We start from the raw sequence: 16,727 nt of genomic DNA, 5'->3' as shown, positions 1-16,727 counted from the left end.
AGCCAAGGCACTCACAATCACTTAATTTTAAATTGTCTAGGCTCCCTCTCCAAGACAAGCGATCACAACACAGATAACCAGGCAGCACCGCTCCATTTCAAAGAAGAAAAAAGGGAAGCAGCAATAAACTTCAGAAGGCAGTACACTCATCTGTCCCTTAAATGTGAGTATGCAACTGTTACAAAGCCAGAGTAAATGGTTTATAAAATGTAATTTTATTTTATGTTACTCTGATGTTACATAGGGCATAACATTTTCACAAGGCTTTTTTGGGACTACAGTCAATGATTAGCAACATACAATAGTGGTCCAACTCTCTAAATGACAATCACTAGACAAACTGGACACCCTCACATGTGCACAAATCTGCATGGAAAAGTACTAATGTTTTAGACTGGACTGTGTGCTTTTTCCCCCTTTCTAATGTATTAAGAAATGACATGCACTTTAATTTGCCAAAAGCAATGCTTGTATTCTGGCAGCAACATGCTACTTCTATTACATAGTAAAGTGAATACCAGAACTACAAAGGCAGGAGGTGTAAGTAAGTTTTTATTGGGAAGGGAAGTTGTCAACTCAAACAGCAGCAAATGAAGAGTGAATAAGGAAGGAAACTCCCTGTTGTCACAGATACACAAGTCCTCCATCACATATATATGATACAGGAGGCATTTTAATCTGTGATCCCCCCAGCCCCAAAATGTCAAATGCTTTTCCATTCAATCTAATACTTCTGGATTCCTACTAAAAAGGAATACATTAAGAGGATGGAAAAGTTGCTTACTGAAAGGAAATCTCTGAAGAAGAGTAAGGGGAGGGAATGTAGAAATTAAGAAGTTATGTAGAACACTCTTTAATTGTAATTAGCTACATTTTCATATCTTCACAGTAATACAAAACACAGTCACTTGCAGAACTGGTTCAGATTACTTAAATACCAGATACATTTTTAGTCTTCTACATAAGTGTTTGGAAGTTACTTATGTTTGTATGAAATGAAGCTATTAATACTTTTCTACAGCAGTAACTGCACACCAGGAAGGCTAAGACAAACACAAATCAAGGAATGGAGTTTTCCCAAAGCTGCAGTGTGAAAAGACTATAAACAGCTGATTTCATACACATGAATGGGTTTCTTTGCTATAGGAAATCCAAATGGAATAAGGAATGGAGATGAGTAAAAAGGTTTCAAGGGGAAGAAAGATGACACCCTGTATGCACTTAGTTTTCTGCCCCTTCTGCCGCATCACATTCTTCTCCTGCACTGTCTGATGTCCATAACTGGAAAGAAAAAAAAAAAAAAAAAATCACATTAAGTTACTATTTCTAGATGACAATTATTTCAGGTCCAATTATATTAAAATGTAATTGTGAGAGCAGTAAATTATTCAAATAGAGACTATGACTAAGATTGGAAGTTATATTTCTCAAAACCCCAAATAACATCAACTCCTCCCAAACTAGGAGACCTTTCACTGTACATCTGCAAGGTGATATACTCTGAGTACATTTTTAAAGCTTACTGTAATCTCAGTCAAAATGAAGGTAACTAACATCCTTAGAATTTAATGCTCTCACAATTCCTGACAGCTCAATGCTATTCTTAAAAAGTATTACTGAAATATAATTCATGAAAGTAATAAGGCCAAAAAATTTTTTTATCTAGCAGAAGAAAAACCATCAAAACTGGGGCGAGGGGAGGGGCCACAGGAGAACTACATTAAAAGGTGAATTCCTTCTTCCACATTTTGTCTACCAAATTTGATTTTGACATACCAAATTTTCTTGAACCTACAAAAGTTAAGTAAAACTCAATCTGTACTTTTTTCTCCATTACTTTTTCCTTGATGCCCTTTCTATATAAGAGGTAGGGTGAAAAACTATAAAGAAAAAAACAAATTAAAACAGACAAACTCTCCATATTAACATAATTTATCAACATCTTCATACCAAAGTGTAACAGTCAATAATGTTAACATTATGAGTTCCTAAAATCTTAGTGTATTTTCTCAGGAAGGTCTTGATAAAATGCCTATTCAACTGCCTACAAAATCTGCCAACAAAAGAAGAGTTACCCTATACAAAATACTAATGTGTATTTAACATTTCTGTGTAATTTTTATACATCTGTTTTCTAAGACCAGGTGTAGTTCCAGTGTAGCTGCCCTGGAAGACAGAGAGCCTGAACAGATACTGGCACTTTGGCCCTGAACAAGAAAGACGAACGAGAGGAAGGGGTGCTCACTGTGAGGTTGTCTCTCAGCAGCTGCATGATGAGGGTGCTGTCTTTGTACGAGTCTTCATTCAGTGTGTCAAGTTCTGCAATAGCCTCATCAAAAGCCTGACAAACATCAACATCCACAATGAACAATACTTAACATCAGCACACACTGATCCTCTACGATCACAGACCGTTTTTATGTAATGTATGAACAGCCACCTTACTTTCTATTATCCATTAAAAACAAAACTAAAATCACTTCCTCAGATTCTCAACTTACAAATTTTTGAGGATGACTTGAAATTTATAAAGATATATATACTTAGTTACACAAGCATTTCTTAGTTTTTTCATAGGATAGACAGCACAGTAGCTATGCCCAATATATTTCTTACAAATAAGAACTAGTATTTATTTCCCAAAACCCCTCTGAATGCGCCCATTTAAAAACACTTTGAGGAGTGCAGAGATTCTAGTAATCATACCTGGTAGGCATTACTTTCTGACCCTCTACATTTCTTTCATACTTTTTTGATTACTCTGACCAATATGCTCTTTAGATAGATCTTACTGCTTACAACCAAAGCTGGGAGAGTAAGGTAGTGGTAGGTGCTCATGATGGTACGAAAATAGGAGAACCAAATAAACGTAGGAGAAATCATACCTGGCTATTCAAGTAAAATGCCTAGAAATTAACACACTTGCTATCTCAAATAACCTAAGGAAGGTATTTCTGGACACACATCTTACCGTTTTAGCCAGTGTGCAGGCCAGTTCCGGGTTATTGAGGATCTCATAGTAGAACACAGAAAAGTTAAGAGCCAGCCCCAGCCGGATGGGGTGTGTGGGTTGCATCTCTTTCTTACTTATATCGAAAGCCTCTTGGTAAGCTCCTTGGGAATTATCTATCGTTTCTGTGAATGGAAAAAAATGAAATTAAAAAAAAAAAAATACCATGGTACTGAAAATATGCCATCTAGTATACAATCACACCTTTAACACACGCTATTAAGATGGTAGAACCAGTCTTCCCTCTGCAGTGTTCTTTTGAAACCACAGTAGCAAACCCAAAACATTATCCTGTACCAGATTATTAATAAAAAACTAGTTTATAAGGCTGCTTGCTTATACTCAGCTTAATTTAAAACAACATCCACAACAACATAAGAGCCTCTATTTTTGTGACTTATCGACTTATCTGTAAAAACAATACTGATCCTTGGTATCAAGATATATTAATGTGAAAGGCAATATAAAAGTGCCAGTATATAGATCACAATCTGATCTGAGTTTACTGACTGGCCTAATAAAAATGTCACCTTCCTGAAAAAAATGTTCAGGAAGTACTACCAACACTATAATCTGATTATGTCATATCTGGAAAAGGTTCGGTTTTCTGAATGAGGCCACCAGGCCCATTACAAGCTCTAGAAAGCCTGACCTAACAGATGTTAAGTTATCCCTTTAAAGCCTGAATATGTGCTTTTTTTCCTCCTCTGAAATGGCATATTTACTATCTAAACATAGCTGGTATAGCCCTCACATTGAACTAAGGAACTTGCTCTCTGGCACACAAGGAGGTGCTGCAATGAGAGCACTGAAGTGTCTCAGTTTCCAGACTGTAAATACAGACTATTTACAAGTCCCAGACTACTGGAGTATTCTACGTTTAGGACCAGAAAAAAATCCCAATAATCCAGCAAGGGTTAGATCAGTTAATGCTAGAGCCCTGGTCCAGTCTCCCGAAGATATCCCTTGACAAGCTGACAGTTATATATGTTCAGTCTGTGCAAACATCTGCCACATCCCAGTTTGCTTATCTTTGTGGCAACAGAAATTATACATTGGTAACACAACAGTTTAAGTATACAGACTCTTGTTACAGCAAAGTACAAAAGTTTTCTCTTCCTATCTTCAATTACATTGATATAGGGGATAGTAAAACTCACATTTACTTAGTAACTCTCTGTAGAAAAGAGGAGAGGAAGACATAACTAACATTTAGCAGAGGCATGCCTTTTTCGGATGGGGTAAAATTAGGAACAAAATAAACTAATTGAAAAAAAATGAGTTATGTGATACTTGTACCTAAAACTTCCTTGATAAATTTAGCAGCAGACACATACCCAACATACTACAGTATATTCAACTACCAATACTCCAGAGACTGTGTTCACTACTAATAAATTCACTTCAGCTTTTTAAAGTCAAGTTAGGAAATTTGGTTCTTCTTTTCCCCATTTCTCTGCTTTCTGTGATAAATCATATACCAGCAGTAATACTTTCATCTCATTTCTCCTCTGTATCTGGTTATGTGTAATTAATCAGTGTTATGATCCCTCAAAACAGGCAGTAGAGTTAATAAATTAATATGTCAAGCAGAAGTAATACAATGTCCTGTTTTTATAGTATGTATGTAATTTTCAGTTATCTTAAGTTTGAAGATACAAGATGCTGAAGATGACATGACATAACAGAATCACCCAAAGCATATGTAAAGAACTCTGGGGCTAAAAATATGATGAACCAAATTCTAAAGCCTGAAAGATTATGTTTGTTTTTAATAATATCAGATTATAATCAGTTTATGAATTTTTTCATAAAGAGCACATAATGTACATTCATGACTGTATTTTCATTTTTTAAAACACAAGATAACATTACAAACTTGCTCTCCCTTCCTTTTCTATTTTAGCTTTACCCATAAACCGAATACACTTACGCTTCCGATCATCACCACAAGCAACTTCAGCAAGGTACCGGAAGTAATCTCCCTTCATTTTCAGATAGAAAACCTTACTCTCTGGATTAGTTGCATTGGCTATTAAATACTTATCCAACAATTCCTGAAAGAAATAAGTTACAACATTAGGGACTAGTAAAAACAACTGCCACAGTAATCTACACCATACCACCCTGGACTGGAAGCATGGCTAGAAAGCAGGGGTGAGGTGGTTGTCATTAGTTGAATGCTTTGGGATCACAAGTCATAATGGTAAAGCTAGATTACATCAAACACTAATCAGCAAGAGCCTTTCTGTCCACTCATCCATTCATTTAAGCAAGCATTTCCTGATACTTGGGCTTCCCTTGTGGCTCAGCTGGTAAAGAATCCCCTGTAATGAGGGAGACCTGGGTTCAATCCCTGGGTTGGGCAGATCCCCTGGAGAAGGGAAAGGCTACCCACTCCAGTATTCTGGCCTGGAGAGTCGGGACACGACTGAGCAACTTTCACTTTTATGATATTTGTTGGATGCTAGGCACTCTACTTGACCAGAGGGGATATAAAGTCCCTCCCTGCCCTCAGAGTCCAGTCTAATAAGAAAAGAAGTTAAGTACACCATTAACAGTGCAGCTCTGTAAGAGGCTTTAGAAGCACAGAAGAAATATCTGGCTCTATTGCAGATGGTCATTGTTAAGACAGGCTTCCCTGGAGCCGGGGTGTCTGACTTGTCAAGAAGTTACAGAGGAAATGCAGCAGTTAGAAAACAAGGGTATGCAATCATTTTAGAGAGGGGAAATAAAATGTTTAAGACATCGAGTATGAAAACTACAGTCCCAGAACAAGTAAGTCATTATGGCCTAGAGCAGGGCTACCCTGTGTCCTCTGCAGATGAGAGCTCATCCAAAAAGGGGAGGAGTACAGGGGTTGAGAGAAGAGCTCTAGAAACTTAGAGCTCTAGAGCAATACAACAGTCATGTCCCTCATGTGAAACTATTTTTTTGAGTTGGGTTAATATTTAAGTTTTTTTTCCCCCTCATTTTGTACCAAGAAATGTCCACTTGATCCAATGAGCCAATGCCTCTCCAAGTGAGGGATTTGCACAAGGTGCACCTAAGAGTATTAAAGAGTCACAAAAAACAAACATGATCGATACCTTCTTGGACTATCAATTTTACTTGATGTTAAGTAATTTAAAAATCTTTCTATAATAAAAAATATTAGAGAATAAAATTATTTTAGAAATTTTAAAATACTAACACCTCATAGATTTGTTTTGGGAGTAAAATCAACAAATAGATACTGAAGAAGTAAAAAATGGCTTAGAAAATACACCTTTAACTCAAGAACTTTCTTGTTTATCTGAATAAAAAGTGCCTAAACAAAATGCAGTGATTATATGAATATTATCTTAAAGGAAATAAAAACACTTTAAATCTTTAAATTTAATGAAAAAATATGCTTAAATTAAAAAATATATTTTAAAAAGGTCTGAAGCTCAAGGGAAGTTAAACGTAGGATTACAGTTAAATTATCTAATGAAGCCCCAGAACCGTATACATTATAAAAGTGGCAACTATCAAAAGTGTGGCTTACATCTGGAAAGCTGCTGGGCCAAGCCCGAAGCAACAGAAAGGCCACACCCAAACACTAAAGTCAACTGAAACTAAATGTTGCTTCTGAATTGAAGGCTCATGTTATAAGAGTTTTCTGCTGCTGGATATCACCAATACAGTTTTAACAGTACTGAAACAAACTTGAGGAAAAACTCTTTCCCGGAGTTATACAAAATCATACTACTGTAACTTATTACTCGAATGCCATTTTTACATATCATGGATGACTTTTAACTTTAAAACTACATCTATGGAACACTGGACTTTAGGGTTTTTTTTGATGGAGGTATAATGCTAAGACAGGCACAAAAAAGTTCTCTAAGTTTTTAATCTCAAACTGACTCAGTCATCCCTAACTTTAAGAAAAAAGTAGACCAAGAGTAGATTCTGAGCAGCAGTATCAAACAACACCGACACAGTGTTTCTACTGTGGGAACCAACACCACTGCCTGCATCTGAACTAAGGAGCTACAATGTAAAATGAAGCGCTCTCACTTTTCTTCTCCAAGTGAGATTCCACAGAGGATCTCCAAAACAGTGCCAACTCTGAAAACACAGCACTTACAATCAAAAAAAGAAAAAGAAAAAAAGAAAGCTACTCGGAACATTTAAGACCAGATCTCTGTGATGAAGTGTGGCAGAAACGTGGGAGCAGGGGCTCAGAAAAGCCTGACTGGAGTGAGGACGGGGGGGAGATGAGAGAGAAACGTGATTCTAGCTCTTATGACCTCTCCGTCACTTGAGCCAATGTGGGAGTGCTCATGAGGACTGTCTTACTAGCACACTGGCCTTCCAAGGATTCAGAAAGCTGCTTAACAGCTACTGCATTAGTGGTTACACAGCCACTTATGAAGCGAACTGTACACTCTTCCCTTCTAAAATGATTAACTTTGATCACTAATTTGCATATAGCCATTACGTACGATTTACAGTGTTGGCTTTTATTAAGTGACTTGTGCATTACTTCCATCCTGGAGTTCAGCCAGGTCATGGTTCTTTGTCAGATGCCACTAGCTCTCTGTGAAGGAAACAACAGGTACAGAATAACTCTGTCTTTTCACGTGCTGTCAGCAGTAGCCATGCAGATTTTAGCCCAATTAAAAGACATTGGATTCTGCTTCATGTCTTACCAAAATGATCACGGCTGAATCAGGTATTATGCATACCAGTTATTCATTTTTAATACCATACAGAATAAAGGCTAAAAATACTTATGGTATATAGCACAGGTGTACATTTTTTTTTTTTTAAATTAAATTATAAAAAACTCAATACAGGTTATAGACAGTAAAAACCAAAATGACAAGTGGCTCCCTGGAATAAGAAAATCTTCCTAGATGAGGTCATTGGTAAAAAGTCAGTAGAGAGGAAGTGAATCAATTTTTAACATTAATGTATTTAAAAGTTCCTTCCACTAATTAGTCCTGTCATTACTCATCAATAAAACGGGCGATCCCCTTTTTAACTCTTCAACCAGCAAATTTTATGATCCTGGGAGGCTTGGAGAGCTAAATCGGGGTTCCTTCCAGGGCTGAGTGTCACTTGACCAAGAGGCAGAACCAAGAAGTACACGCCTTTTTGAGAGAAATGTGACTAAACCAGTGCACTTACTACCCAAAATTACAGGATGTACTAGAAACAGAACATTCTAGACCAAAGAAACTCACATATGAGCAAAAGTCAGAGGAAATAATTTAACCATTATTATAGAAGTCATTTCATGAGACACTAACAGACCTTAGAATAAGCTTAATCTCAGAAAAATAGGATGGGAATAACAATAAAGAGGATTATATCATAAAAGTGGTAAAGAACCACTCAAGAAATGGAAACTGTCAAGAAATAAGTGATGCAAATTTAGTACAGTAACTAATTCCTCAGCCCCATATCTTAGAGAAAAGGTTAGGAATAACAAAACTCCAATACTAATTCTATTTCTAGGAGTGAATTATTTTTACACACAATAGTCCAACCATCACTTAAATAACTTTTCCAAAGTAATTCATTAGGCTTCAGTGGTTAATAGTCTGTGGCATTCAACAAATATTTTTATCTTAAATTTACTTATAAGTGATTTGTTTTACAGACAAAATAAAACATATTCCTCATTATATAGTTTATACTTTATATACCAAACTGATTTTTTAAGAGAGCAAATAACTAAAGAATCTTAAAATACAAAAAAAAAATCGACAGGAAATAAAAAAATGTTCTAAGGAGTTTCAATTATTAGCTTACTGAAACTCATTAAATAAAACACTACTAATATGTTCAATTTCTAATTTTAGGGTATATAATATACTAGTCACTATCTGTATATTTTTATCAACACGTTATCACAAGATTATATTATTCATTCAACAAATATTTAAGTGTTCAATATGTGCCAAGCTGTATCTTAACCACTCTTGTATGTGTTATTTACATAGAGAGAACAATTATGATAAATTTTACAAATGAATAATCACCAAGAAAGCAAGAAACTTACAAAGCCATATAATTAATTAGATGGGACCAGAATCTGAAAATAAAGCAAGCATTCTAAGCACCACCCTATAAACAATGGAGCATATCTAACAGAGATACAGTTTTGGCCTTAAGTTGTTCAATTAGTAAATTATCAAACAAAAGAATGAATATAGTATATAGAGCAACATGACTGTTCAACAAATGGAACATTTATCTAAGCCATTTATCTAAAGCTATTTTTTTTATAACATCCCAACTTCAAGAATTATATACAGTATAAGGAACCACTGACTTGTAAGAATAGTCTCTAGAAAAAACTCTATTAGGTTTAACTCCAAGAGACCAAAATCACAGTAAAATTCAATCACTCAAGAAGGAAGTCATATTTCATCCAGGAAATTCTATTGGATTTTATAAACAGGCAGAAAGCATGGAGGAAGAGGACATTTCCAAGGCACAGAGCCCGTGTCATAGGAAAAGGCACAACCGTACAAACAGGTAGAAAGTCACTTGAAGATGGTAAAATCATCTTAAAACAAAAAGTAGAAAAAATTGCCTAAAATACCAAAAGTACATTTTAAAAAGGAATCAAATTTCACAATATTCATCATAAATTACAACTGAACCTCAGTGGAACGAATGCTGAACTAAAAATCTGGTTTTCCAACTAGAACAAGTTCCTTAATTTCTTCTATAAAATAATAGAAATATTTTCTAGTTTTAATAATCTGTGCTAATTCTAAGGTACTAAATCAAAGGAGCAACCTGTTAAGTAGAGCAACTTCCAGATAAAAATGTGTCCTTAATATTTTTCATTCACAAAATTCTGTAAATACGGTATGGTAAACATTTAGCACATGGCCTACCATTCATTATTTGTTAAATGAACATTAACCATGACACAGCAACATGGTAATGAAACGATGCAAAACAACAACAAAAAAATCATACCTAGTGTAGGGCTTAAAATGGCATAGGACTTTTCTTGAATTATTTTTCTAATTCTCTATTTTTATCAAAGTAATAATGCACAGTCGTTAATTAACCAGCATTCTAAATCTTTTTTAAAAGTCCCTCCCATTCTTTTCTCTGTTTAACTCCTTCAGTAATTTTGTGTGTGTGTGAAAAATGATCTCATACTAATATATCCAGAATTCCAGTTCAACCTCACAGGATTTTTCTTCCCTTATATGTATCTTCACACAAAGTAAGACTCTAGTTTCCATTAAAATAATATGTAATACATGTCATCACCTAAAACTCAAGTGAAAAATAAACTCTCTCTCCCTTCCCTGGAGCCTGAGACAGCCAGTTCTTCCCCTCCCAAGGCAACCATCACCATCATTTTCTTATACGTTCTTCCAGATATGTTATACATTTTAAATCCATATACATTCCCGTTCTCATGTTAGTCTACTATGTACATTGTTCTACACCTTGCCTTTTCCATATAATAATCCCTCTGAGATCATTCCCTATGAACATGTTTATCTGTCTCACTCTACAATATATAACAACACTGAAGAGCACTGTGTATGCCAACTATATGGGCATATCGTATTATTTAGTCTACTCTGATGACCATTTAAGTTGCTTCCCATCTGATGATATTTCCAACAATGTACCAAATGTACACTTGATCCTTGGAAGATAGATGTTGAAGTGTCCTTCCTGGGGCAATTTTAATTTACATCCCCACTAGCAATGTATGAGTGTTCCAATTTCTAAGCATCCTTCTGAACCCAGAGTATTATCAAACGTTTTTTATCTTTTCCAATCTAATAAGGAAAACATCTTACTATAATTTTATTTGCAGTTTTCTTTAAACAGTATGTTTAAATCCTTTGCCATTTTCCCAAGGAGTTTTTTCCCTTACTGTTATGTAGGGATATACGTTAATGAAAAGTCCGTTTTTCATATGTATCTCATATAACTTCAATGTATTCCAAGATTCTATCTAGCAATAAATTATATTAAATCAGACATAATATTACCAATGTTTCTGACTTAATGACTGTTTGATTCTAACACAAACAAAATATACAAACAGAAGACTTAATTGAAATACAAGTCTGAGTGTGTGTTTAGGTTCTGCCCACCTGACCAGATGAAATAACACATATTAAATGTGGCCTGAATACTAGCATATCAGATTAAAAGACACACACACACACCCCTCTCACTCACTCCTGTATGAAGTATTTAAGAAATTTGTAACTCATCACCTTAAATAGACATGTAGAAATATAACTTTCTGGTTGGGCAATACAGTGAGACCAAGCACTTTCCCTTCTAAAAATAATCAAAATGCTAAACAGAAATAGATAAAATAGAAGAAAAAATTAGAGCAAAGTTCCAAAGGAAGGAAGGAAGTGCTAGATAGGAAGATGAAACAAAAGTTACAGCAAAAAGTAAAAATTTACAGTACAATGACAGCAATGTGTTAGGGGGTAAAGACCCTAGAAAAACTTTGTCATTGCTGAGAAGTAGCAAGAAAGCTATTTCATGGACTTCTGGGGGTTATGGGTGTAGTTTCCATGAAAAACTAAAAACCAAACAATCTGTATAGGTGCTATTCAAATTTTTATCTCATATATGACATGTGAATCCATAAACTGAGTTCAGTTCAGTCGCTCAGTCGTGTCCAACTCTTTTCGACCCCGTGAACTGCAGCACGCCAGGCCCCCCTGTCCATTACCAACTCCACCCAAACCCATGTCCACTGGGCTGAAAGTGTGCGTAAATGTGGGCCGTGGCTTATTGTGCCCAGCAGAAACAAATCATCGAAACCACTTCCATAATCCAAGGCACCCACACAAGTTCCATAGGAAACACTACATCCAAATTTTTTAAAATAATGAAACTAATCAAGGAACAGATATACCATGATGAGAGTGCAACAGACAAACAGATGGTAAGTACCCAAGAACTTAAATGAAACTGTGCATTAAAACAAATATATGAAAAATGTCTAAAAATTCTTGAGGATATATATTTTAGTATTTACAGATTAAATGGATGATGCCCAGGACTGGCTTAAAAATAATGGATGTCTGTTGGGGATATAAACAAAATTCGTAATTGCCAGGGTAGGGTAATGGTACATGGGGAGTTATTACAACACTCTCTCTATTTTTGTTAAGTTTGAAATTTTTCTTGATTAAAACAACCAAAAATATTGGAGAGGAAAAAAAAGAAACAGAAGTCCAAAGATAGGATTCAATTCAATTCAAAACCATAATTAATTCAAAATCATAATTCAAAAAGATGTATCCTTTTGCAGCCCAATGTTCACTGCAGCATTTACAATAACCAGGACACAGAAGCAACCTAAATGTTCATCAACAGAGGAAAGGATAAAGAAGTGGTACCTATGTACAACGGAGTATTACTCAGGCATAAAAAGGAATGAAATTGTGCCACTTGCAGAGACGTAGATGGATCTAGAGACTGTCATACAGAGTGAAGTAAGTCAGAAAAAGAAAAACAAATATCGTCTAACACCGCTTATATAGGAAACCTAGAAAAGTCATACAGATCAACTTATTTGCAAAGCAGAAATAGAGACCCAGACATATGAATACCAAGGAGGGAAGGGAAGGTAGGATGAATTAGGAGATTGGGATTAACATATATACACTGCTGCTGCTGCAGTTAATCACTTCAGTCGTGTCTAACTCTGTGCGACCCTAGGGACTACAACCCACAGGCTCCTCTCTAGGTAACAATACTGGAGTAGGTTGTCAAGCCCTCCTCCAGGGGCTGTTCCCGACCCAGGGATCAAACCCTAGTCTCCTGCACTGCAGGCAGATTCTTTACTGCTGAGTCACCAGGGAAGCCCCATATATACACTACTATATATAAAATAGACAGCTACTGAGAACCTACTGTACAACACTGAGAACTCTCCTCAGTGCTCTGTGGTGACCTAAGTGGGAAGGAAATCCAAAACAGAGGGGATATGTGCATATGTAAAGCTGAATCATTTTGCTGTATAGCTGAAACACACACAACATTTTAAAACAACTGTACTTCAATTAAAAAAAAAAAAGCATCTTGGAGATGGGGGAGAGAATTTTTTAAATTAAAAATAAAAAGGACTTCTCTGGTGGTCTGTGGATAAGAATCTGCCTGCCAATGCAGGGGACAGGGGTTTGATCCCTGGTTTTGGAAGATTCCACATGCCTCGGGGTAAGTAAGCCCATGTGCCACAACTACTGAACCTGCGCCTACAGCCTGTGCTCCTCAACAAGAGAAGCCCCTGCAATGAGAAGCCCGTATACTGCAACAAAGAGTAGCCCCCACTAACCAAAACAAGAGAAAAGCCCAAGCAGCAACAAAGACCCAGTACAACCAAAATAAATTATTTTTTTAAAAAAGCAGTAGAAGAGAAGGTACGTTTGAAGAAACTCCTCAGAATGCAGAATAAAGAACCAGCAAGATGAAAAAATGTGGATAAGTCAAAAAGATGCAAGATAACATGCAACAGGAATTCCAGGAGAAATTAGAATGAGGAAGAAATGTTACATAGAGATAACGGCTGAGATTCTTCCAGTTATTAGTATAAAAAATCCTCAAAGTGGAAAAACACACTAAATCCCCCAAAAAATAAAACAAAAATGAATTCATATGTAGACCAGCATAGCAACATTGAGGAATGTCAAAGACAAGAAAATTCTTAAAAGCAACCAGAGAAATGACACATTACCTATAAAGAAAGAAAGAACAGTATGGCTGACAAGTTGATTTTTCATGAGAAAACAATCAAGTATCTTAAAAGTGAGGAGAAAAACAACTGTCAGCTAAAATTTCATAACCAATTAAAGTACCATATAAAAGCAAGTGCAAAATGAAGACGTTTCCAGACAGAGACAGAAGTTCCCGCTTAGACCTTTACTGAAGAACCCCTTTAGACTTAACAAGAAAGTAATGGAACAAGAGAAGTCACCAAGTAGAGTAATACAGTAACTAAAATATGTATTTCAGAGCAACTGAAAAATTTCTGGTCATAATCTATGAAAACTCTTCCAAAACTGCAACATAGACTCATTAGAAGATGCTGAATAACAATACATATGTGACACATGTTGCAGAGGACAGTATTTCAGATTATTTAGGTCAAAATTTCTTTCATATTAAGTATGTGCAGAGGATTGAGTTGGCTATTAAGGACATGTGCTTTCCAATCCTCTTTTAGAAGATTATCTAAATTTTTAAGGATAGTTAATGTGTTCCCCCTTCTTTAATCCAACAAGTGTCAGGCTTTAAGACTACACTTTGTACTATCATAGTTCAATCAGCTACTAGGAGGAAACATTTCACTAGGATAATCATGGATCTCAAACATTTCAACAGCCATCTATTTTAAGGTAACTGACAAGATGTGGATTCATTTTAGATATTAATTGGCACAAATTTAGCCAATATTTATATGCTAATGCTCACAAAATCTGCCTTTTATCTAGCAAGGTAATTTACTTCTGTAACTCCTACCTCATTTTACTGCAGTTAATGGCAATCCCTACTTAGGAGCCTGTTGTGAAGATTGAATGACTCAATACAAATTACTTAGAACACTGCTTGGTACACAAACTTCCATCACCACGCACCACCACACAAGCACCGGGCAGAGTGCTCCTATCTGTATTTATGGACACTGTGATGGGCCACTGGGACTTCAAACTTCACTCATCCTAAAACATATTAAATTTGTCTTCCAAACACGATCTCCTATTAATTCTCCTCCCCTACTAAATTTTGTCTTCAGAAAAGCACTCCCTTGCCCTAGTTAGAAACCTGAGTGTTATTCTAATGCTTCTTTGGCCTCACTCCCCTGATCAGTGAGTGAGCAGTGAAAGTTGCTCAGACGTGTCAGACTCTTAGTGTCAGACTATGCAGTCCATGGAATTCTCCAGGCCAGAATACTAGAATGGGTAGTCTTTTCCTTCTCCAGGGGAATCCTCCCAACCCAGGGATCAAACCCAAGTCTCCCGCATTGCAGGCCGATTCTTTACCAGCTGAGCCATAGGGAAGCCCAAGAATAAATACTGGAATGGGTAGCCTATTCCTTCTCCAGTGGATCTTCCCAACCCAGGAATCAAACTGGGGTCTCCAGCATTGTAGGAGGATTCTTTACCAGCTGCCTGCAATGTGGGAGACCCAGGTTCAATCCCTGGGTCGGGAAGATCCCCTGGAGAAGGAAATGGCAACCCACTCCAGTATTCTTGCCTGGAGAATCCCATGGAGGGAGGAGCCTAGTAGGCTACTGGGGCAGGCTATAGTCCATGCGGTCACAAAGAGTCAGACATGACTGACCTACTTCACTTTTTTTTTTTCTTTACCAGCAGAGCCACAAGGGCTCAAGAATACTGGAGTGGATAGCCTATCCCTTCTCCAGCAGATCTTCCCAACCCAGGAATCAAATCGGGGTATCCTGCATTGCAGGCGGATTCTTTACCAACTGAGCTACCAGGGAAGCCTTCATATCACTCCCCTGGCACCCCATATTTATAGTCACCCAAGCCTGTGGATGTAGTTATTTTCCAAGTCAAGACTTTAGAAACCTTCTTCAAGAAGCACAGTATACTTTCGGAACACACATCTCCCCTCTCTTAACTATAAACCACTGAAGAAGACTTTATTTCATCTAGAGTAACACACACATACGTTATTTGTATAGTAAATTAATAAAAATGTAAAACTGTAATATGACAGTATGTAAATATACTTTAAAAATAAGGATGAGTCAATCAGAATGAACAGTGCTCACAGGCATGGAAACAGAAGAGAGAAACAGACACTGAAGGAAAAGGATACAATATACAGTCATAATCAGGAAGTTGCTTACGTGGAGGGCCAACTATACTTATTGTACTATATCATTTTATGTGACAGACTTGTATCTGCAGATTTTGGTTTCATGGAGACTCTTGGAATCAATCCCCATGATAATAAGGGATAACAATTTATAGTCTTAGACGAGTGAGAATCCCAGTCAATCAATCCACTGACTAATCCATGCCCTACCCTGGAGATGACAGCCATTAAACATGTGAGCAGCCATGCAATTTCTCATGTCATAATGCCACATTTCCTAAGCAACTCCCTCATTATGACTTGACTCCTATGTGAGCCTGCCTTCTGAATGAGAACTTACTGGTCACACCACAAGTACTTCAATCTTTGTGCTAGTTATTCCTCACTGTAAATGAATACTATCAATTTTATACATCAGTTACATGAGCCTGATTATCACTGGATCTATGAAAAATAGCTCCACCCTGATGTGTGTGAGTCAACAAGGCTAAAGGTCATACAATAAAGTACCAGAGGTAATGCACCCCCTCCCACCACTCTATCCACAATCTTACTTCTCTGCAGTGTCACATGGATGAGTGTTCTTACACCTTTTGAAATATGAATAGCCACTAGACCTCAATATGCCTTAAACAGAAATAAATTTATTTCCAAACCTGTTTTTTTATTTCCATTGCTTATTTCTAATCATCCCACCATCCCTCCTATCCACAGCTCATCACCACAACCTCTGATTTTTCACTCTCCATTTCCCATCCTACCACCAATTGTTCAGCCAATATTTTCACCTGTCCTCTCAGTCTCATTCCTACTTCTATTACCCAGAATTAACCATATCATTTCACTTCAACTAATCCAATAATCTGATCTACCACGTTTTAGG

At 36.6% G+C, this 16,727-nt stretch overlaps 1 protein-coding gene across 2 annotated transcripts in view; it reads right to left on the bottom strand.

Moving 5' to 3' along the window:
* Window positions 1-534: 534 nt before the first annotated feature.
* YWHAQ (tyrosine 3-monooxygenase/tryptophan 5-monooxygenase activation protein theta) overlaps window positions 535-16,727 on the bottom strand; it is a 30,897-nt gene continuing 14,704 nt past the window's right edge. For both annotated transcript variants that reach the window (XM_020912036.2, XM_020912037.2), the window contains exons 3-6: window positions 4,944-5,067; window positions 2,972-3,135; window positions 2,246-2,341; window positions 535-1,281 (exon numbers count right to left, since the gene is read on the bottom strand). In XM_020912036.2, the coding sequence (XP_020767695.1) occupies window positions 1,222-1,281; window positions 2,246-2,341; window positions 2,972-3,135; window positions 4,944-5,067 (444 nt within the window). In that variant the 3' untranslated portion in view covers window positions 535-1,221. The remainder of the gene's footprint in view (window positions 1,282-2,245; window positions 2,342-2,971; window positions 3,136-4,943; window positions 5,068-16,727) is intronic.

This window comes from Odocoileus virginianus, chromosome 2, assembly GCF_023699985.2.
Source record: "Odocoileus virginianus isolate 20LAN1187 ecotype Illinois chromosome 2, Ovbor_1.2, whole genome shotgun sequence".
In the NCBI taxonomy this organism is placed as follows: domain Eukaryota; kingdom Metazoa; phylum Chordata; class Mammalia; order Artiodactyla; family Cervidae; genus Odocoileus; species Odocoileus virginianus.
The sequence above is the reverse complement of the archived record's forward strand: the minus strand, read 5'-3'. Positions and strand labels throughout refer to the sequence as shown.